The 23,928-nt window shown below is 39.6% G+C and overlaps 1 protein-coding gene across 8 annotated transcripts in view; it reads right to left on the bottom strand.

Annotated features, from left to right (window-relative positions):
• Positions 1 to 1,543: 1,543 nt before the first annotated feature.
• Positions 1,544 to 23,928, bottom strand: part of LCLAT1 (lysocardiolipin acyltransferase 1) — a 159,493-nt gene continuing 137,108 nt past the window's right edge. For all 8 annotated transcript variants that reach the window (XM_088796232.1, XM_074331848.2, XM_074331846.2 and 5 more), the window contains one exon: positions 1,544 to 5,446. In XM_088796232.1, coding sequence (XP_088652358.1) covers positions 4,944 to 5,446 — 503 coding nt within the window. In that variant the 3' untranslated portion in view covers positions 1,544 to 4,943. The remainder of the gene's footprint in view (positions 5,447 to 23,928) is intronic.

A 23,928-nucleotide genomic window follows, 5' to 3' on the forward strand; every position in this document is an offset into this window, starting at 1 on the left:
TTCTTTCCCAGTGGACTTGAACCTGAGAGGATGGAGGGCTGAAGAGACTGCAGGCATCTGGCCCCTATGCAGGTCCTGTGAATCAAGTCAACGCAGCTGGGAGAGCACAAGTTGTCTCTTAGAAATTTACTTTTAAAATGTTACTGCATGACGAGCGCCTTGTTTGTGTGTAGTTTCTGTGTACATCCTGGGGCTTCCTAGCTGGCTTCTGAAGCCCACCCTCCACAGGGAGTTACTTAAGCCCTGTGTATAATCTATCGGTAAAATGAGGAATGTGGAAGACAGGTGGGTGGCTAGAAAGACTGTGTTCTCCTCCCTCCCCCTTGTGTAAACAGTATGTAGAAATCCCACCAGCCTTGAAACCAGCTCTCGAGGTCTGTGCTCTCCTGGCCCCCTATGCCTGGCCCACGTGCCCCTTTCCCAGAGAATGACACTGCACTCCTTACAGAGTGAATCTTTCAAGCAAAGTGCTTGTTGGAGAATCTGAAGACAGAATGAGCTTACAAGAATAGGTTCTGTTGGGGAGGAAAATAATTTCCCTCTACCCTTCTGAGTTCTTGGCTGGGACCCCCGTAATAAAAGATTAACAAGAGAAAAACCAACAGAAGATTATTAACATGTATCCCTCAGGTACACATGGAAGAAACCCAGGAAAAAATGAGTAACTCCCTGAGGTGGCTTATAATTCGGCCTTAAATGATTATCTTAAAGGGGAAAACGAAGGGGGAAGTAGACCTGTGAGGGGAGAGTCGATGACTTTTAGAGAAGATGAATGGGCCCTTAGAATAGATGGGAGGTATGACAGCTATGACAGTGTCTGTCTGGGTGTGGTGTGGACTTCTGGTCTCCTCTCTTGTGACAAGAGTCAATGTTCCCTGGTTGATGAAACTCCCAGGGAGGGGATTTATGGCAGTTGAGTTCCTTTTTGAGGGTCTGTCTTTAGGCTGAGTTCAGAGAAAGCCTGTCCTCACTTTGCCATTTCTCAAGTGCCTACAGCTCAAAATCATCAATTTACCAAAGTGGCATATTTTGAGTGAACTTCTACAATCGTATTTTGGGGTGGCAAATTCTGCTGCCCTTCAGTTTTATGATTTCTGTGTGTATGTCTCTTTGCTAAGCACATTTTCATACATTTGTCAGGTTTTGGTCCAAGATTTGCTTTCACAGGTAAACTCCCTGATAGTGGGAGGTGGGGGACTGCAGAGTCCCTTTTACCACTTACAGCTGGTGGTGCTGGTATTTACCATAAAAGCCCCACACTTGTGGGATGACTATCCTGCCCTCAGGGCTGAATGAGAGATGGAGGAAAATCAAGTTCTAATGACATTCACTAATCCTGAATTCAACTGTGGCCTCTGGACTTTTTTAATTATGCAAGCAGTATATTCCATTCTTGCTGAGACTTTTTTTTAAACATATGTGAAAGAGTTCTAAGCAATCAGCTCTTTCTGACTATTACCTATGGTAAGGCTAGAACAATGTGGGAGAACGAAGTAGCACCCAGGCAGTCCTGCAAAAACAGAAACACAACACACGTGTAAACTCTACTTAATTCACTCCACTTTATTCTGGGATCTATATTACAGATAACACAACTCACATACATACCAGTAGACATTGAAAACTAAGGCCATTCTGTGAGTTATTTTTAAAACTTGGTGTTTTGTACACAATGATTTTTAAAAAATAAATTACCAAAACCAAGATTCTCATCTGAAATAAAAATGTAAGGTCAATACAAGACAACTTTAGGGCCCTATCTAAGCTGAAGCTCATCATGTGATGAGACCGTTTTTGTTCTCTACAGCATAAATAATAGCTCTAAGGCAAGCACTGCCTCAGCGTCAAGCTCTTCTCCCGATGACATCATAAAGTAATGTTTACCCCAGTGGCCAGCGGCTTAGAAACCACTCCCAGTGAGTAGCAAAAAGACACTTTTACCTAAGAAACGCATTCCAGGATTTGTGGAACAAGAAAAAGAAAGGGACCCGTAACTAAGGCACTGAAAGCACATTATTTATATAAAGAAATGTAAACAATACCAACAGGCTCCCTCCATTAGTCTCTATTGTAAAAGTGCACAGGGCATGGTGGTGACGGCCAGAGTTTGAAGTCCAGGTGAAATGGGAATGTCTGCCCCTTTCGGCAGAATGTACGTACAGTTGGCTCCCATGTACGGTTTCTGACTGGTGCTGTGGAAGCTGTTATTTCCCCCTAATCTGTTTTAATGGTATAACAAACAAGGAAAAGTTTTATTAGGAGTTTTAACTGCTGGGCTTGGTCTAACATTTATTTTTTCTTTTAGTCTCTTACCACGTTCTCCTACTGAATTTCACAATTACTCAGGCTTGTTTCATCACAGATGTCTGGTGGAAGAACTTGTGAGCTAATCATTCACTGCCTTTCCTTGTGGGTTCCCATTTTAAGTAGGATGGCTCATGGCGTGTATAAACCACACTCGCTTTATTTAAAATGCATCTGAATGGTAAAGATTTAACCATTGGACATACAGCCCTGTAAGCATTTTCAAGTCCACGATGTTTACCTCCAAAGGGCTGAAAGGGCATTAAGTGTGTGTCTAGCAGCCACTCGAGTCCAGTGATGACGTGGGAAGGTGTGGAGGGATCAGTCCTGAGTCCAATCCCAATACTGAAGTGGAATTACCTTCTACCTGACATTCCGATCGCAACCATAGGTAGTTCTAAGTGCCAGGTCATTAACTGCATATTTCTTTAACAATTTTTTTAAATAAGAAAAATATCAATGTGTAAGAAAACACAAATAAGCAACTATTTTTCTTTCTGAAGTTACCATTTCTAATTCTTAAAAGTGTAATGTCTGTATTTCCCAGTTTTAGTGCTTATGAATTTGGGGTAGGTAAAAAAAAGTTTCCATTTTATCTTAAATCTATTTTTGTATGATCAAAAGAAAACATTTTTCAAAAAGAAAGAAAAAAAGACTTCCCCTTTCACAAGTTTCAGAGAGTTAAAGAGGCCATGTTATACCTTGAAGAACGAGCTCTGAGAAGCTGGAGGAAGGGCAGTGGAGCAACAGTATAAACACCTGAGGGGGGCGGAAACCCAGCTTTTCTCTTTTACCCAGGACAAATGCAATCCTGACTGTTAAACTATTTCTGTGTTTCCAAATATAACCAAAGGAAGTCGGAGAGAAACCTAAATTAGAAACCTCCTTTATTAAGAAAACAACAGCAAAAAAACCCTTAAAAACTATCCTTATACAGCTGGGTTTGCAACAGATGTACGTAATGGCTAATTAGTAGCTCCTGGCAGGATTAAAAGCAGCCTTGAGGGAGCAGTTAAATATAGGTTGGTGCTTTTCGGCAGAGGTACTGCTGCTACTCTCCCAAACAGAACTGTGTGTCAACATCTGTCTGCCGCAACCAGTTCTGCTAAAAGAAACTGCCTGGTAAGCTCAGCTCCCGCCCTGCCCTGCCTACCTGCCACAGCAATGCACGTTTCCATTGTTGGGTCAAAGTCACTGTGGAGCCAAAATGAGATGTAATTAAAGAGAAGGTATTCATGCCCAAAGAGTAGATAAAACAATAGCTTCTGAGGCTAGGTCAAAGCAGGAGGAAAGCTGACAGATTTGCCAGCAGCTCCAGACTTGTCACTGCCTCACTTCCTGCTGCTCTGACCAGTATCTTCTCACCACACAGCATAGCACAGTAGTGCCCAGCTCGGGGAACGTGGAAACAGTGACCACACACGTTTCAGGCCTCAGAAGGAGGTTAGTGTTGTTGGTGTGCTGGATTTTCCACTGACTTTAAATGACAGGAATATTTAGTCCAACAATTGGTCAAAAATGGGTTCAAATTTTACTGTTGAAAGAGGAAGACTGGACTGAAAAAGAGAGCGGTCCCCCCCTTGCTATCATTAAAAAATGAATTCATTTTGGTGTTATTTTGGTTTTAAGAGTAAAATTTGTCAAGGCTACACTGGTTAAATTTGGGATAAACCACTACTGCCCTGTTTGTTGTTGTTGTTTTAATGGCAGAAGTTAGAGACCCATGTTCACGTAGAAAGTACACTAACCTTCCTTTTTGGGGCAGGTTTTAAAGAAATATTTCAAAAGATGTAACTTCACAAGAGAGTTTCTGACTGCAGTAACAAGGTTCTACGCTTTCCTTTAAAAAAGTGACTTTTTACTGTTTTTCACGTAGAAAAAGCTACACCTGCCCACAAGCTGGAAAGAAACCAGTGCTAAGCATGCAAGATTAAGTAGCAATGAAGGAATAAACTGTAAGTAACTCCTATCTTTAAAAATTCAAACTAAGGTTTCTAAGTGGAGAGCCTGCAGTTGCTACCTGAGACACGTCCAGGTCTTATTTTCCACGTGAAAAAAGGGCACAGGTGGTCTTCTGACGCCTAGGTCAGCACACGGCAAAAAGCCAAGATTTTATGAATAATGAAGGACTTCCTATCAAAATGTTTGGTCAGTTTAAGGACAAGAGATTTCTGGTTTCTGGTCTTAAGGAAGGATGTGATGGTTTGATTGGCATAGAAAGGCGTTTGGGAGGGAGGCCCTCACCCACAGGCCAGTGCCAGCACTTGCTCTGGGCCAGCGCTCGCTCAGGGGCCCCGGATCTGCCTCTTGTTAGGAAACAGGATTGGGCCTTGGGGAAAATCTTGTGTGTACGTTGTCTGCGAACAGCCCAGTGATCATTTAAGAAGACTCTGTCCCGAGTTATTTCACAGCGATAGCTCCCTGCTATGTGTATTGAGATTACATTCGGAGATTTAAAAAAAAAAAAAAAAATCGTGTGTAGCAATATTTTCCCACAAAACTTAGTGTGAAATATCTTTGACGAATAATGATGATAGTAAGAAACATCTGACAAGGTCATGCAAAAACGCATCTGTTTACAAAGGCTTACAACATTTCTAAAGTATTCCCTAGGTCGTTACATGGTGAATCTTATAATCTTACTCATTTTTCTTTGCATTCAAATGTGGCTGTTTGTGTAAAAAACGGTAACATGCAAGTTCGATGATCTCCAGTCCACCAAGTAGTCTCTCTTGCAGTACTAGGATGACAATGGTGATTATAAAATACCAGCGAACAAGACTGTAGGAGTATATGAGCAGGCACATTGCAGGGCTGAACAGGGTCCAGTAGAGCATAGAGAGCAGCTTGACCACCAGGACCCTGAGCTCAGACTTGCAAGGTGGAATGACACTCTGCCCAGTGAAGGAAAAATTCCTCCCCCCCTGATAGAAGGAGCGTAGCCGTTCTTCCTTCTCCTCCCAGCGCTTGTGGCACCAGAGCTGGAGGTCCTCCTTGGACGCGGGGAGGGTGTCTATCGGGTATCGGCGGACGTGGAAGTGGATCTCCTTGGGGAAGTCTCCTTGGAGGAGGTGCCTCTCTGTCTGAGGAATGTTGTGAGGGTACGCCACCGTGATGTCGTGGACGGCATCAAGATTCTTACCTAGGTTTTGGGAGAGAGAAAGATGTAAGGCGTGATGATCAATTCGGGAAGCAATGCTGAGTCACAAAACCAGGAAAACATTCTGGACAGACTGATTCACGACGAACAAACACGGGCTGTAAGTACTGGAGTTCGGGGCACTTGGGCCAGCGTTTACCAGTCATGTGTAGTTTCCCTTAAATCCACCTACTAAGTACCACAGAGACCTTTAGAGAGAAATCGTCTTCATTCATAGAAACAGGAATCTGCCATTCTAGAGCTGAATGGCGAAGCACACTAAGTCAGATTGGAGACAGGAATAAAAGAGCACAGGACCAGCCCTGTTACAGCAACAGGATTCACGGCTCTGAGACCACCTGTGAATACACCCTTCTCTCCAAATAAAAATGCAAGCTTTCTCACCTTTAACCCAGTATCACCATCACAGCTACTGGAAAGAAAAACTCAGACTCAGACTTGATACAGTGCTCAGAAACCCATGTAAACTTCCCTATGACTTTTTATTTTGAAAAACATATCAACTCGAAGTCCGAGTAAGACTCTGACCCAGTATCTCATCATCCTTCGCACTCTCACGATTAATCACTTTGGGGTTAAGGGTTTTCAGCAAAGTCATATACTAGATGCTGGAGATAAAAAGATAAATAAAACATGGTCCCTAACCTCACTCTTTCCCAGGAATAGGAAGACAGGCAGAGTGCCCTAAACAGACCAGAGGGCACATATAAAGGGTGGGAAAAGGCAGGGAGGGGGCAGGCCGGGAGGTGGCAGACAGACAGCACTAACAGGAGGCTGGAAGCATCCAGTAAGGGCCCTCCTTGCCAAGCTTTAGAATTTGAACTCAATTCTGTAGGTGGTAGAGAAGCACCTCAAATGGTGGAAAATCACTTAAGGATTTTTTAACAGAGGAGGGATCAGACCGTTTCATTTTAGCAAGATTACCTTGGAGGCAATGACAAAAATGGTTTAGAGAGGATCAGGGGTAAGAGAGGTAGGCAGGGTAATTTGATGGTCATTATAAGGCAAGAAATGAAGAGGAGGTAGGGGCCAAAGGAAGTGACGTGTCTAAAAGAAATTACAAGGAAGAACTGACATCAGATTGGTCAATTGGATGTGACAGGATAAAGTAGAATGAGCCCAAGTTTGTTTCTGGCTCATGGTACTGAGCGAATGGCGTTTGAGCTTAGAAATGTAAGTGGAGCGTTAGATCTTTAAGGAATCATGAGGATCACTGAACACTGTACACAAGGCCCAGAGAGGTTAAGCTTTTTGCCCAAGGTCACACAGCGTGTTGGTGCAGTCTCTGAATGTTGCTTTCTTCTATACCATGTTATCTTCAGTGAGAGACTTCTGATGTGGACTTTTGATGTGGACTTTGATAATTGTATAATGTAGGCAAAATTAATCTGTGGTGACAGAAATCAGAACAGGGGTTGCCTATGAAGGTGGGGACTGACTGGAAGGAAGCATGAGGAAATTTTCTGGGTCACAGAAACATTCTATATCTTGATGAGGTGTGGATTACATCAAATTGTATATTTAAGACCTGTGTATTTCCCTCTGTTTAAATCTTACCTCAATATTAATAACAAAGATATGCAGCAACTTCCCCACCTTTTCTCACCATGTTTACCTTTTCTACTGAACCTGTTAGGTTGTACTCACTTATTTTTAATGATTCTTTAAGTCTTCTGTAAATGTTTACTGTCAATCTCCTTTACTCTGTGATTTACTTAAGGGTGAGGACCAGATTTCAATTTGGTTTCATAACTGTCTTGTAAATATAATCAGACCTTAATAAGAGCTATATTGTAAAAAAATGAAAATCATCCACAAGGCTTAGATTCAAAATTGGGGGACTGTCCTTTGGGGGTTCTATACATTGTTCATGAGAGGAGTTGCAATGAAAGGCTCATAGAAGGCCTGAGTGGAGTCCTATCTGAATGCCTAAAAGAAAGACTGTTCCAGAGGACACAGGGGGGTTTGGTGGTTCGAAGCCACAGGGAAAAGCTTTGCAACAGCTGTCAAGAGGTGATATATTCACCATTTGAAGAAAGGCTGGCTGACCACTTGCCTGGTTAGCTGTAGTAGGAATTTACACACCGGAAGGTGGGATGTCTGATCAAACAAGGAAGATCTATTTTCCCTGGTACACTGAGCATGATCCGTCAACTAAGACAGTAATGATACATCTTATGTGTTAACTTGCCTGCATTAAAAATCGAGCAACCTTTTGTCTATTTAGCATTAATCATGACTGCCCTATGTTATAATGGATCAAACTTTCCCTTGACTCTACAAACTAGCTTAGTATTTGAGTGCACCCTCCACCTGCAGACCTCAGGGACCCTTCGTTCATGCCCACTCACCCCAACCATAATCCTTGTTCTGGTTGCCTTAGCTCCACTCCATGTGCCCATTTCCCACTTTCTCTCACAAGGAAGGAAATAAGATATCTTCACTTCTTGTCACTTGTCATGCCACTTAACCTCTCACTTAGAACTGAGTTCATGTTTCATTTACTTTCCAAAGTCCTCTGTAATCCAAATGTCTGCTTCCACCGTCAGCCCACACCCTTCTCTTCCATCAGGGTTACTGGTCTCATCGGTCTCACTTGTTCATGGGCTTGAACAGTGTCCTTCCCATGCCGCTCCCGCCAGCCTCCGACTCCATCATTCTACACCACTTCTCACAGCTCATCTTAATGCGCGGCTCCTAAGTCCCAGCCTTCCTCCTACAGGCGATTCTTAATACTGATCAAACACATACAGTCATGTATTATTTATCACAAATTGGTATGTACTATACTAGTAAGAAACTACACTGCCCCTTGCTTTCTGCTTTCTTCTTGACAACCTGTAGAGTAGGTGTGTGCGTGTGCACACAGTGTCTGTCCAGTATATAAATGGCACTTTTTGAGACAGTGACGATACCACTTAAGAGAAATGCTCCTAAGTGAACAATTCTAGATTCACTGTAGTGCACAGCAGGGAGGGCTGTGGAAGCAGACCGCCTGGGTTCAAGTCCTAGCTCTGCCTCTTACTGACTCAATGAATTACTTAATCTCTCTGTGGCTTCCTTAGTTCCTGTAGCTGTAAACTACCTCAGGCGGTTGAGAGGATTAAATGCGATAACGTATGTAAAAACACACAAAACAGGACCTGATGCACAGGAAGTGCTCAGTGAATGTTAGCTGCTGCTGCTGTTATTATTGCATCATAATGGTAGCAGGTTAGGCTCTAACCTCTCCAGCTCCTACTAGTCCACTGGTGCAGTGTGGTATCTGTGGGGAAAGACTTCATTCAAATACCTCTCTATACCACCATCCATGGTTTGCTTGGGCCCTGAAGACGCCATCTGTTCATATGATAAACAAGAGCAATATGGTCATGTTAGAAATTTAAAAAGACAAAGTGAAAAAGGGAGAACTGGGGAGGGGGAGAAAACAGATAGTTTATACCCCATTTCCTGGATCTTTAAGCAGCACAGACCCAGAAATGCATTAACACCAGAGCAAGGGAGCAGAAAATGGTTTACACATCGAGGGAGTCAATCAACTGCCTTGACAATGTCTAAATTTTATATTAGGTAAATAAAGGTCTCCAGATAACACAAAACTACCTGTAACTCTTTCCTGCTAGAAGAGCTTATTCTCACATCATCCGATAAAGACCTCCTGGCATCAATCATGACTGTCCTACTTTATAATGGATCAAACTTTCCCTTGACTCTACAAGCTGGCTTAGTGTTACTACCAGGCAAGTTAGCTTCCTCTAGAAGGTAACAGGTAAAGGGTTAGCATGGCTTGCAGCACTTGGTTCATTGTAAGTGACAATAATGAAATGAATATTCAAAAGTTGAGATGTGCCTTTATTTCACTTACCGATATACAGTGGAACTAAAATAATGCACAAATAAATTAAGAAAAGAGAAATTTCTGCAACTGCAAAGGATTTTATAATGTCTTTAAATATTTTAATATGAAAACATTAGACTTTTAAATATGTATATTAAGTGGCTGCTATCCATAAAAGCCATTTTTTAAAGATCTCATTGCTGTTTAGATAGTTTAATTCCAAATCTAGATGCTATCTAGCCACTTGTCACCTGCCAATCTGTATGGGATCTGTTGAAAATGGATCTGTTCAATTTCTAATATGGAGTCTGCTAGAAAGTTTCATACTTTACTGTTATTTTGTAAAGCTACCATGTTAGAACAGCCATGATTATTTGGGCACACATCTATTTTCCTGGAAGAACAGAACAGGTGCTTGTTTAATATTTAAAAATCTTAATTTTTAGTTTCAGACTGAGACGGAAGGTTTGAATACTTTATTTATGTTTAATTAACCAACAGAAGTTTAAAAGATATGACTGGAATTTACAAACGTAATTACAGAAGGGAGTGCCTCCAAGCATTTCAAGTTGAGCCCGTGATTATTAGAAGAGTCCTACCCGATATGAAAAAGTTCACTGGGAATAAGAGACAGCCAAAGATTTACACATTTGTGTGTTGAAAATAAAAGAACTAAGTGAAGAAATCCTGGTTTGCCCATGGCTGCTAAAGATCTGATCCAATTATATAAGTTCAGTGGAAGGATAATAAAAATATAAGCTTGTTTCTTTTTAACCCAATGTAATCTTTAATAGAGTTGATAACTGAATTTTTCCCCATTCCATAATTAAATGTATGCAGAATATACAGAAATATAATTTATTTTGGATTTTAATACCTGCTTTAAAAAATTAAAAACAAACATAATTCTACTTTCTATTAGTCAGATCTGAATCCATAAATCTAACTACATATATTAGAGAGTTTTAGATAAAGTAGCTTGTCATTTAAGAAGCCTTTGTATTAAATGAAAATGCTGAGGCCACTGGTTTGGTGCACTGTTTTTCAGATTAAAAAAGAAAAATTACCCCAAGAGGATACAAGTTGGATTTAGTAACTAAACAATTACTCACGGTGCCATTTGGACACTGATGTATAATAGTATCTGACTAATAATAATGAAAATGACAAATTGGCCCTAGTCAGTACACTTTGAAGAACAGTTTGAATTGACAGATCTGGGTACATTTAGACTAACAATACTCAGGAATAAGATACCTTTCAGCTTCAAAATAAAAGGGCGTGCATGAAACCACTTAAAAACAACTGGTATGAAGGCTCAAGCAGTGCCGTTTTCTTTGTCAGAGAATAAATACCACTGTTTCCTACTAGGAACATCACCATGTTTCCTTCTGTGTAAGCTGGATACTTATGGAGCAGAAGGTGGGGTCGTCCGGCTGCACCTGCCTCTTATCAGTCTATGATCTTGGCATGTTCACTGCAAGCATGGTCTGTACATGCTGGTAATTAACAACACCTTCCCTCACAGGGTTTCGTGATGCTCAACTGGGATAAGAACTACAAAATGCTTGCAGAAGTGCCTGGCAGGTGACGTGTGCTTCTTGTTAGTCCTCTAGGTGGGATGACCACTTAGAGCACTTGACGTGAGCTTAGGTTCACGCTGCTACCCTGGACCTTCCTTTTCTCTCTAGATTTCCTCCTCTTTGGGGAGAGACACCAAGTCTGTTGTAGTGTACGTTGTGGTTTATTCTCTAACACGCAGTCCATTGTCTCCCATAGTATAAAAGCAGAGCCGTTTAGGGGACTGACCTTGGCACTAGGGGTAGGCTCTAATTGATCTCCTGATACATATTCCTCTCCATCTCTACGAACGTATCCCTTAGACATTTTAAGCTCAGCGTAGATATTAAATCCGCCGATGATGACCTGTGCGCTAGGATCACTGGCCTCCTGCTATATCTTGGTTTGTTTTGTTTTCTCAGTAAGTCACCATTAGTACCTACTCCTTTTCTAAGAGAGAACCATCCTTGGCTTAAAAATCAAACTTGAGCTGGAAAGGTAAAACTAAAATGATATCCTCGTGAATAGTCTTGCTTATCCAACCGGAATTCAGCACTCACAGATAAGTTCAGGGGCATATGTTTTCATATTCCTGTCCTAAATCTGTTGAACTTTGTGTGTTTTGTATAAATGCATGTTTTCAGTTCTGAATATCTCTCTTCTGATGGGCATTAGTTCTCTGGATCTTCAAAACAAGTTTCATTTTCTAGACAGAATGAAAACACATTGATGTTTTCCACAATTGGACAATATTGGTACATTAATAGATCAAAGGCAAGATGTGAGTAACAGTATATACTTGCTGGGACCAGAGGCACATGCAGAGGGTGCCAAAAAAATGTGTACACATTTTAAGAAAGGAAAAAACTATTAAAATTGTAATACTCAACCTATACCAATAACAAAAGATGAATACAAGTCATGTGGTTACTTTTTTTGGCACCCCCAGGATATGTACATAAAATACATGCCTTAAAAAAAAGATCAACTTTCAAAAACGGGACCATACTATACATACTGTTTTATAACTTGGTTTTCCAAGCATCTTTCCCATCCATGCCATTGAAGATTTTCTAAAATACCATTTTATGGATGCATAATATTTGATTGTATGTATGTATATATATATATATATATATATATATATATATATATATATATATACTAAAAATTCTTGTTTTCAGATATTTAAGTTGTTTCCACGTAAACATTGAAATTGGTATCTTTGTAACTAATGATAATGATATTCTAGGATGAATTCCAGTAAGTCAAATTGCTGGATCAAAGAATATGAACACTAATAGGCTTTTGCTCCATATGGTAAACTGACCCCTGGAAAGGTCAATTAAACACACACGAGACATGTATGATTGTGCTTTCATTCCCACACTTTTACTAATGCATGACATTGAAATTTTTAGAAAGTTGCCAAAGTGTGTCATTATTGTCTTAATCTGTATCTTTGATTAGATAAAACAAATTCATTGACTATATACACTGCTAATATTCTAGCCTGTTTCGAAAATTGTTATTTGCTGTCTTACAGATTTGTAAGAACTCTTTATAAAGATATTTCCCCTCGTCTATCATATATGTTGTAGATGTTTCATACCAATTTTGTCATCTGGCCATTAGTATGTCCTTGGCCACTAGAGTTTATTTTGTTGGATACGCTGCTTTGTAAATGCAGCTTCATTCCCTTTATCCACTTCCTCTAGGTTGGTTGTTTCTCTCTAGTCAACTTGCAAAGCTCCGTTTTTACCATGGATTATTAACCTTCTGTCTGTATTCCTTGTTGCAAATATTTTTACAAATCCAATATTTATCGCCTTTATTTATGACATCTTTTCCAATACGCATGTGTATATGTGGAATGCGTGTGAGTGCATGTGTGTCTACATAAGTTCATTTATTTTTCTGTTATAGCTTTTGGGTTCCTATATTTGTCTGCCCTGCCCCTAAGATTGTATGTATATTTTATGTTTTCCTGCAAGATGGAAAACATTTTTTTCATTTAATCTTGTCTATTGAAAGTAAAGCTAGATTACATCAGTTTTTCTAGCGTCCTTTATTAAATAACTCCTCTTTTCTCCACTGTTTCAAAATACCACCTTGATCATATGTTAAATTCTCAAATATATAGATTTCTGGTCCCTCTTCTCTCTTGTGCTCTACTGATCTGTGTTCATTCATACTACTTTTCGTAGTAACTTAGTACCTGGTAAAGCAAGTGGGCTTCTGTTTTCTTTTTCATATTTTGCTTGACTCCTGCTGGCAACTATTTTGCAATACAAACTTAAGTGCATTGAATTCAATTCTAAAACAACACACCCCTCATCTTGAAGTTGCATTTGTATTACATCTGCATTTTTATTTTGAAAGAACTGACATTTTTATGTTATTTTTTCATCCAAGAAAAAAAGTATGCTTTTTTATTTGCTTCAGTCTTATGTCTTCCAATAAGATTTCAGTTTTCTTCACATAGCTTCTGTGGCTTTCTTTTAAAATTTATTTCTAAATAACTTCATAATTTTTATCATTATCGTGAATGGAATATATGTTCCTACTTCTGCCTTTAGGTAATCACTACTAGACCATAGAAAATCTAGTGTTTGTTGTGTATTTATTTTATATGTAGCCACCTTAACAATTTTTCTTATTTAATCTAGTTGATTTTCTTTACTAGACTCTTTGACTTTTTTTAAAAAGATTTTATTGGGGAAAGGGAACAGGACTTTATTGGGGAACAGTATATTTCCAGGACTTTTTTATTTGGGAAACAGTAGAGTGGTTTTCCCAGGACTCATCAACTCCATCCAAATCAAGTTGTCCTTTCAATCTCAGTTGTGGAGGGAGCAGCTCAGCTCCAGGTCCAGTTGCGGTTGTTAGTTGCAGGGGACGCAGCCCACCATCCCTTGCAGGAGTTGAACCGGCAACCTTGTGGTTGAGAGCACACGCTCCAACCAACTGAGCCATCCGGGAGCTGAGCAACAGCTCAGCTCAAGGTGCCATGTTCAATCTTTAGTTGCAGGGGGCGCAGCCCACCATCCCTTGCAGAAGTTGAACCAGCAACCTTGTGGTTGAGAGCCTGCGCGCTCCAACCAACTGAGCTATCTGGCCACCCGGGAGCTCAGCGGCAGCTCATTGACTTCATTCTAGTTGTGGAGGGTGCAGCTCACTGGCCCATGTGGGAATCGAACCGGCAGCCCTGGTGCCCAGAGCTTGAGCTCTAACCAATTGAGCCACCCGTCCACCTAACTCTCTGAGTTTCTAGATTTTCTCTCAGCAGCAAAAACAGTTTTATGTTCAATGTTCTCATCTTTATGGTCGTCGTTTCTTAGTGCTTTCATTAGTATTTACTAAGTAATAAAAAGGATAGTTGTGACTTTAACCAAAATGTGTTTTAGTGATTCGGTATATGATATTTACTGTTGAATTTTGGTAAAATAGTATTATATTTAAGTAGTTAACTTCTATTTTGTTCTAGTTTTTATAAGGAATGGCTTAAATTTATCAATATCTTTTAAACACCTATGGATAGGATCAAATGGTTATTTTTTTAAAGAAACTATTAGTCAAATGATGTATGAACCAAAAAATGGAGTAGCTAAATATTGAAAGGAAAAATATTAGAAATGCAGAGAAATTGGAAAATAATAAAATTATAGTGTTGGCACCATAATAAAATTACATTGTAGGCAATTATAGTGTATACTTTTATAATAGGGCAACTGCAGTAGATAAAAATTAATTAAGTAAAAGAATTGAATAACTACTGGAAAATTTAACAGATTTATATAGGCCCTCAAAAATATTTTAAAGAGGGCAATATCCATAGAATACCTATAAATATTTGATTATTTACGTGGTGACAAGAAAATTTAAACATATTTTATAAAAATTGAGATTCTATAAGCCATCTTTCACATTGAAATTCCATATTCTCACATCAAGACACCATAAATATACAAATAAATAATAAAATATAATATCCCCCTCTAAAAGAATACTTTTAGATAACACTTGGATGAAAGATGAAATTAAAAGGGAAATTATGAACTACCTAAAAAGGAAGGAAAAAGAGAATCAATGGTATATAGTGACGGCTAACTCAATAATGCTTCATTATTAAAGAGGAAAATGAAAAGGAGAAATTACTCATCTTGAAAATTAGAAAAAGAAACTCCAAAAGGAAGTGGGGAGAGAAAATTACTAGAGATAAGAAGCAATAATTAATAAAACTAAGAAAAGTGAAGAGAATAAACAAATGCAAAAGCTAGGTATTTGACAAGATGAATATGATTAACTCTATGAATAGGATTAAGAGGAAAAAAGAGAGCATATGAGCACATATTCAAGATTACACAGCAAAGGAAACAAAATCATACAAAAGAGATTAAAAATTATGAAAATGTGAATCTACTTATGTGATAAAATTGTGTAATTTGCATACTGTATATACATAAACTAGTGTATGCATGTGCATATATATTACATATACCATGTAGTATTTTCATGATAAAAATTTGTGTTCAATTTAAAAATAGTCAACTATTCCGTCTATTTTCACTAGAAATGCAAACTGTTGTGTTATTGGTGTGTCATAGGGACAAAGGGCACAGGTGCTAATTGTATAGGTAGGCCAACCCAGCAGTTGTACTCACGTGCCACATCTCCTCAACCCCAGGGATTGTAGTGTATGAAATTACAAAGCAAAAATAGCAAGCAAAGAATAAAACAACGTAATGTGCTCTGAAGGGAAAGGAACAAGAGTCCTCGTAGTTCCAAACTGTTTTCATTCTCAGTACCTATATTGAAGCATAACTGCCACTTACACTTTTGCATCTATAGATTGTGTTATTGATGAAATGAACTTATTTTGCCGCTTCTTTTGAAAATTCATACTCTGTTTTCATTATTCTTGAAAAGAAAAACGTGCTAAAAATGATGTTGAGAGAGGACATTCAGAATTCAACATGAAAAACAAGAGCAATAACAAAATATAATTTGTTACTGTTGGACTCAACAAATTTGCTTGGATGTTCCAAACCCCTGGGCATGAATCAAAAACGGATTAAAAGATCAGAAGTGTCAGCACACGCATATTCTACTAATTTGCTGCTCTTTGAATTAAATGAGATCAGAGACAACACAGCATTACAGAAGGTCCCTGCCCCTGTGGAGCTTATCAGGACACAGTTATTTTTAAATATTATGATATTTAACAACCCTTGGGATATCATCCTTCTTTGATAAGCTCTGGAAAATGGGGCACAAAGAAGTTAACTCACTTGCTGTAGATCAGTTGGTTAGCTATCAGTTGTGTCTGACTGCAAAGCCTTTCCACTATGCTACCCTGCCTGCTAACAACGGCATATTAAGAACAGGCCCTACAGTCAGGCTGATCTGGTTTTGTATCAGGCACAGTGACTTAGCCATGTATGTGACCTTGAGCCAGTTACTCAACCTCCCTGGGCCTCAGGCTCATTTGCGTTTGGGGGTGATAGAATGTTCTATATTTTGACTACGGTGGTAGTTACATGACTCTGCATTTATCAAAATGCATCTAACTGTACACTTAAAATGTACTGGCATTTTACAGCAAGTAAATTGTACTTCTGGAACTTATTTTTTAAAGCTTCTCAAATATGTGCCCTAAAAAATATTTAAAGTGATACAATATCACAAATTTTAATATCTGCTATAGTTTAAATAGAGCTTTATTTAGGCTGGTTTGATTCTCATCAAACCAAAATGTTACAAAATGAAGTATTTAAAGTTTGAAACAAATCCAAAATTTATACATGCACACTAATTTTTAATAATTTTTTTGGTATTAGCATTTTATTTGAAACAGAACATTTTCTTATTCAAATAAACATTAACATATCCACAAGCTTTGCATTATTGTTTTGTAACATTTTTTCCTTCCCTGGCTAATACACAATATAATTCCCTAATTAAGGGATTACTCTAAGTGCAACCTGACATTTTAGAACTTCTACCACCCTAATTTCTTTCAGGGTCACAAATAATTCCTAAAATGTTTTCTTGCTAATGTCTCGAAAGGAAAAAGTAATCTGTGTAATAGTCCAGGTTTTGGAGGATATAGTTCTGCTTTTAATCAGTACAATGATACAGGAAACAGAACACTTGGGAACTGTTTTAACATACATTGTAACCTTGCACCTTGCCCAACACTCCCTCTACCACCACCCACAACAATCCCCTCACACACCACAACCGCTCAACAGCAGGCATTCTCTCTCAGCTGTTGCACAGGGTGCGACACTTGTGGTGAAGTCACCTTGCACAGCTCTGAATTCCTCACGCCCAGTGCTGTAGACGGGGCCGGGCCTGGGCACAACCGTGAAGAGGCTGACAGCAAAGTGATCACTCGCCCTCTGGGTGCCCAGGAGGCTCGGTAATCAAGTGCCGTGCCCCCCACCCCCACACACACACTAAACAGGGAAGGGTCTCATTTGAGTCCTTTACACAAGCTGACCAGGTGACTGATTAGACTTTGAGATGAATAGATGTCAAGAGGTCTCAATCATTCAACCAGTCTTAAGACATAATCAGAAAGTAATCTGCTTCAGTCCTCCTGACGTAGAGTTTACTTTTCCCTGGTAAAAATTCTCCACCACAGCTCCATAAAGTAAATAAATGAAACCAAATTTGAATGTGCAGTTCCTAAGGTTTCATGTCGCCTTTCACTTCACCCACTTACATGACCCCCGTTGGCAGCGGGAGGTTTTTCATTTGCTGCCTCCCCACTCACCCAGAAACTCAGTGGAACATGTTATGCACAGGTACATGTTTTGGTGGGAGTATTGGATTTTTTGACTGGGAAGGGAGGCTAGTGGGCGTCCTTGGTAAATTTCCTGATTATTAGCCCAAAGTGGGCTCTTATCATACATATTTCCTTAGTCCATTCTGTATTCCATCCACCCAGATCTGAGTATTTCATGCCTTTGCTTTTCTCTCAAACCTCCACTACTGCCTTGCCATCCCTCATTCGCATTCTGTTTCTCTGAGAAAATAAATCATAAAAAACTTCCACAAGCTCTTACCACCCCATCTACTCACCTACTTGCACAGAAGTCATACACTTTGCCTTCTCTTCTTTATGTGGATGATCTGCCCATACTTGGGGCCCTTCCCTCCCCGTGTGCTTGCTCTGTCTCATCCTGTACTGTCTACGCAATGCTACTGCTCCGGAACCTCCCGTCTCTCTTCTATCATCAATTTCCCCTCTAATCAGTCATTCCTGTCTTGCCTATCAATATGCTTATAATTGTTCCCATCATTCCCGCGACTCACATCTCCTTCCAGCTACCACTCGTTTCTCTGCTCATCTCTACAGCCCAACTTCTCGAGTTGTCTACACTCGCTGTCTTCAATCCTCCTCTCCCATGTCTCTTGTGAACTCATCCCAGTTAAGCTTTTGCCCTCACCTCTCCATCCAAACTTCTCATCAAGGTCATTGGTGACCTCTACATAACCAAATCCAAATGACTCCCTCCTTCCTTAAAAATCATTTTTACTTGGCTTCCGGCCCACATTACTCTCTTGGTCCTTTCTAGCCTCCTTGGCCACTCTCAAGTCTCTTTTGCGGGCTTATCCCTAAATGTTGGAGCCCCAGGGCTTGGGTTTTACTCTTCTCTCTCCACTCATTCCCTCTTCCAGTGTCACAGCTTTAAATACCCAATATGGGCTGAAGCCTCCCAGATCTGCGTCAGCCTCTCTCTCTCTCCCCCTTCCAGACCCACAGGTTTGACTACTAACTTCACATCTCCTCTTGATGTCGAATTAATATCTCAAATTGAACATGGCCTAACCTGAACTTCATCTTGGTTTTTCTCCCAAAACCTGTGCTTCTCACAGTCTTTCTCTCAATTAAAGGCAAAACTGTCTTCCCTCCAGTTCGGGCCAACAACTCTGCAGTCATCCTTTCTCGCATGCTCCATATCCATTCCATCAGAAAATCCTATCGGTTCTACGGTGAAATATAGCCAGAATCCAGCCCATTCTTATCACCTCACCAATTCTACCTCAAGCCACCCTCCCTTCTCACCTGGATTATTAAATATCTTTCTAATTGGTTTTCCCTGTTTGCCCACCCTCTACAGCTTTTTTCAACGTAACAGAGTAACCCCTTCATGGCAGTTACTACTTTATAACCCCCTCCTTTGTCCCCGCACCCCAACGGTGCCCATCTACTCAGAGTACCGAGATCCTACGGTGATCTAGAACACCCTACACCACCGGCCAACATTTCTACTACTACTCACCTGGCTCACTCTGTTCCAGACACACTGAGTTCGTTGTGTGTTGGTCTTTGGAAACACCAGGCACTCTCCCATCTCAGGCCCTGTGCTGTTCCTCTACCTGAGATGTTCTTCCCCCATGTTCACTTTTCAGGGAGGCCCTGAGTGCCGTCTTTAAAACGCAGGCGTTCCCCTTCCCTGATTTATGTTTCTCCACAGCCCTGCTCATCATCTGACATACTACATACCTTATTTGTTTGTTTTTTGTCTATGTTCTTCCTGCTAAGATGGAAGTGCCACACGGTAGTAGTTTTGTCTATTTTATTAACTGGTGTGTCCCCAGTGCTTCTTCAATGTGCTCAGTAAATATCTGTTTATTGAATAAACTGAATAAGCAGAAAAAGGGAAACTGAGCTGAGCTTCTCTCTCTGGTATATTTCTGTTTGGAAGAAAGCCCGAGAACAGCCTTTGCTCACAGCTTACAGCAGACAGGTGCACTGCGGGGCTGGCGCTGGAGAGTAATTGTGATTAATTATCCTCCAGACCATAGGAGAGAAGGCAGACAGGAATTCATGTTTCGGTTCTGCTGGGGGCATCAGACATTCTTTGCTAAGCCTGTGATTCTGCCGCTCTCCATGTCTATTTGCAATTACTGTTATAGTATTTTTAAAGCACTGGTATTCTTCATGGCAAGCTGAGACAATAGAAGGTTTCAGGTGATCGACTGAAACGTCAAGATAACTGACAAGAAAGCTAATTGACTGACGTCGGGATACACAGCTACAGGGGGCCACAGGATGGGAAGCTACTCAATGTGGACAGGTGCCTATTGTAGGTTCAAAGAGCTAAGTGAGTTTGATATTCCCCCCCTTCTCACTACCGTCAAATCCCCAGATGAATATTTTGTAGTTTATGGCATATTTGACAATGTTAAATATATAATGCTATTTTTAAACTAAAATTCTTTCCTGATATTCTGGAAAGCAATGCCAAGTGCTTTCTGTGTCATTTCTGATAACAAAGACATTGCATTATGCATGCTGGGATGCAGCCTCTTCACTAACTGAAGCATCACCATAGAAGCATTTGTTTCCTAATCAGTTCTCAAAAATCTGTCTTTAAATGGAACCACCAACTTCCTCAAAGAAAGCCTCGTAATTCTCCACTGTGCTATTTTTTTCTCTCTGTCCATAAGACGCAGGGGTTCCCACTAGCTTGAAAATCTCTCTCAGAGCTGGCATTTCCATCAGTACAGACATTCATCTGAAACCAATAATTGCTGCCTTACTTACACAACACTCCCGTTTCTATTCTGACCTCCTCCTGGGGGGTGGGGAGTGGGGGGGGTGAGGGTTTCTTGTGCAAATGACACGGTATTGCATCAGTTATAGATTATCCTATTAGTGCATGTGGCCTGGGAACAGATTTGTTAACAACCGCCCTCTGCTGATCCAGACAAGACGACCCCTTCACTGCTGCTGAGCTGCTTAGAGCCCCTCAAGCAATGCCCAGGCCTGTTAAGAAACTCAGCCTGACTTGCTCTGAGATCCCTCAGCTTCCAGTCCTGACTCCAAAGCACCTTCTACCTGCCTTTGACCTACTGACTCAGGTTCCCACCATACCACTGTTTCCAACAAAAACAGGTCACACAGGGCAGAGGAGAGGGAGGGAGAGAGAAAGGAAAGAATCAGCAACTCTCAGGAACCTGATAACTCCAGGGGGAAGGCTGGAAATGGGGACCTCAGAACGTTCAGGATGCTGAAATGCCATTCTGTCCCCTCTCATGGCATTTCCTCTCACCCTCAACTGAGAATGCACGTACACACATAGTCTCAACCTCCTTGGGATTTCTGAGAACTGGAGTTAAATGATGATCAGGAAAAAAAATCATTCACTTTGCTTCATTAATGGGCTTTCTGGATTATCATTAAAAAGGGCAGTATTTTCAGGATATTTTGGCTGCAGCAAATTAGAATATATCCTTTGGCTTCACATGATTGATTCACGTGTAGCTTTAGTCAGTCAGATGTAGCCAGCAGTGCAAGCTTTCTCATGTACACACAGCAGGCAAGGAGGAAGGACTGAAGGGATAAAAAATAAAATAAAAACCTGGATAAAAGGCTAAAAGTATAAGAGCAAGTGGTGAGGTCAGACTATAATAAAGTAAGGGAGGAATGTTGGGGAGAAATGATTAAGAAGTAAAAAGAAGACCCCCAACAAATTTAAATGCCCACCACTGAAAAATGAGGAAAAGAAGAAAGGAGGTAAAGTGTGAGGAAGCAATAATAGCCAACTCCAAGTAATTAAAAAAATTTTTTAAAAGACAAGTAACCTTCATGTCCGTGGAAGCCCTTAATTCAGAATATTTGTCTACGATCTGCTTGTTTCTAGTGCCACCGAACTTCTGGTAAAACAGAAAACGCACATTTAATCTGTTGAACCAGTTATTTGGAATAAAAATTGATTCCCAAACCCAAGCAACATAAGAATGTACTAACTCTAAGCTCAATACTTTAATATAAACCAGAATCAGTGTATTGTTTTCAATGACAGCCTGTTACAGCACTTGTGACACTCTTAAATTTAGCAAAGTGACATCAGACCTAGGTTTCCAGACCTATCAAACAGCAATGTTTTAAATACCTGAAAGATCTGTAACTATAAAGATGATGTTAATATTCCTAATCCTCTGATGTTAAAAACAACTTCCACTAGACTTTGATACACAAGTGGATAAATCACATGAAATTAAATCAGTCTGTACTTGCGGAGCTAGCTTAATCAGAAAGAGATTTAATGAAAAGACTTAGCTTAGATGAACACTCTAATTATTACAGGCTAATATTTGTCCACAAAGAAGGATTTGTTTCAGGATTAGTCAGATACCAGGAGAAGCTAGAGACACCAATTCAATAATGGAATGCCTAATTAAATAATAATGAATCCTAATTATAATGCATTGCTTTCCCTTGCACATGATTTATTTACCACAACTGCTTTTCACTTCGTTTATTAAGGAAAATGAAATGAAATACAATTACTAAAAATAAAGGGGGAAAGAAAAAAGAATTGGTAATTTTAAACTTAAGATGGAGAAATTCAGACGTAACAAAAAGTCCTGCAGAAGACATGGCACGGTCAAACTAGTGCATGGAGAAACTGCATATTTGTCCTGCATCCTTCATAAGTCAATCATTGCCCTTATGTGCTTACAGTTCTGTTAAGAAGTCATATATCCATCAAATCAAAAGTAAACTGATGAAGAATCTAGTAGGTGCTCACTAAATCCTGGCTACGATGACGACTCCAGATCCTGGGCAGCTACTATGGGAGAGACAAAGACGTGGAAACAATCCCTGCCTTTTGGAAGTTTGTAATCTAGTTGAAATACACGATACAAACATGTGAAAGATTAAGTACTAACACAGGAAATGAATAAAAGTTAATATGAAATTTTAAGAGAAGTGAAATGAGTGTAATAAAAAATGAGTACTTGGAGTGAGTCCGAAGAAGGACAAGATCACCATGGGCTGGAATGCTTCACCAGTTCTGAAAGCAAGAAGGCACTTATTCTGGTTTAGCACATGCAGGAACCAGTTCCTTGAGATTTAGAAGAGATAGCGTCTTCACCATGGAAAGCACATTGAAAAAAAAAAAATCAAGTGGTTATGGAAAAACAAACATCAAGTGTCTTTTAAAAAAAGGCAATGCAACAGAATAAAATTCTAAACCATTCTGATAGATATATGGAAACTTCATAGACACCCACAGTGACATCACATATCAATGGAGGAATGACAGATTGCTTAATACATGGTGCTGGAGAAAAATAAAACTGCGTCCTCATCAAGAACACACTTCAAGGATTCCAGATGGATAAAAACTTAAATGTAAAAGGTAGTTACGCAATTAACAGAGAAAATAGAGACTGTTTTTCTGATTAAGTACCAAGGAAGTGTTTCTTAAAAAACAGAAAACTTCAAGAACATAAATTATAAAGCAAAAAATGTTATAATTTTGGTTAAGAATTTTTGTTCAACGAATAAATAATGGAATAGCAAGAAACAGAACTAGATATATAACAAGCCTATTTGTATAAACTTAAAAATATGGGAATATAAAACAAAACAAAAATTTTACAGGAACACATAGAAGCAAAAAGGTACACATTAAATATATCAGAATGACTGTCTATGGAAGGAAGAAGAAATGGGAGTAGGGTACAGGAGTAAAGTAGAATAAGAAAAAAAAAAAAAAAAAAAAAGAGAAGCTTTGCCTGAGACCAATAATAATGTCCCGTGTGATTAACTCAATCCTATAAACCTGAGGTCTTCATTAAGTCATAAAAGCATTCTTCAATAATTAATGGAGACTAGAAAACACAAATCAGGCCCTTTAAAAGTAACAGCCACTCCCCAAAAAAGCAATCTAAATTAGCTAGCCTATCCACTCAAATAATAGCATATTTACAAAGGAAGTACTAACAAAAAATTTTCAAAGCAGGATTTAAAGGTCAATCTCCACTGCCGTGGAACATTATAATTTTAATATACATCATGGGATAAAGGAGGGTCGTTAGTCTTGGCCAGTAAAATCTATTCTAAACCAGAGTACTACACATTCTGAGGACAAGATTATTTAGATCTCCTTTTTATGTGCATCATCTTAGTTTTAAGTTGTAGGTCAGCTGAAATCTGTCAAAATATTTTTAAATTCAGGAACAGCTCTGTTGTGACCTTTCAGCTTTCCTAAATTCTCACATATAAATCTAAAACATATCTTTACTTTAGCTAGCT

This window comes from Rhinolophus sinicus, chromosome 2 (genome assembly GCF_057876585.1).
Source record: "Rhinolophus sinicus isolate RSI-liver-muscle chromosome 2, RSI-T2T, whole genome shotgun sequence".
NCBI lineage: Eukaryota > Metazoa > Chordata > Mammalia > Chiroptera > Rhinolophidae > Rhinolophus > Rhinolophus sinicus.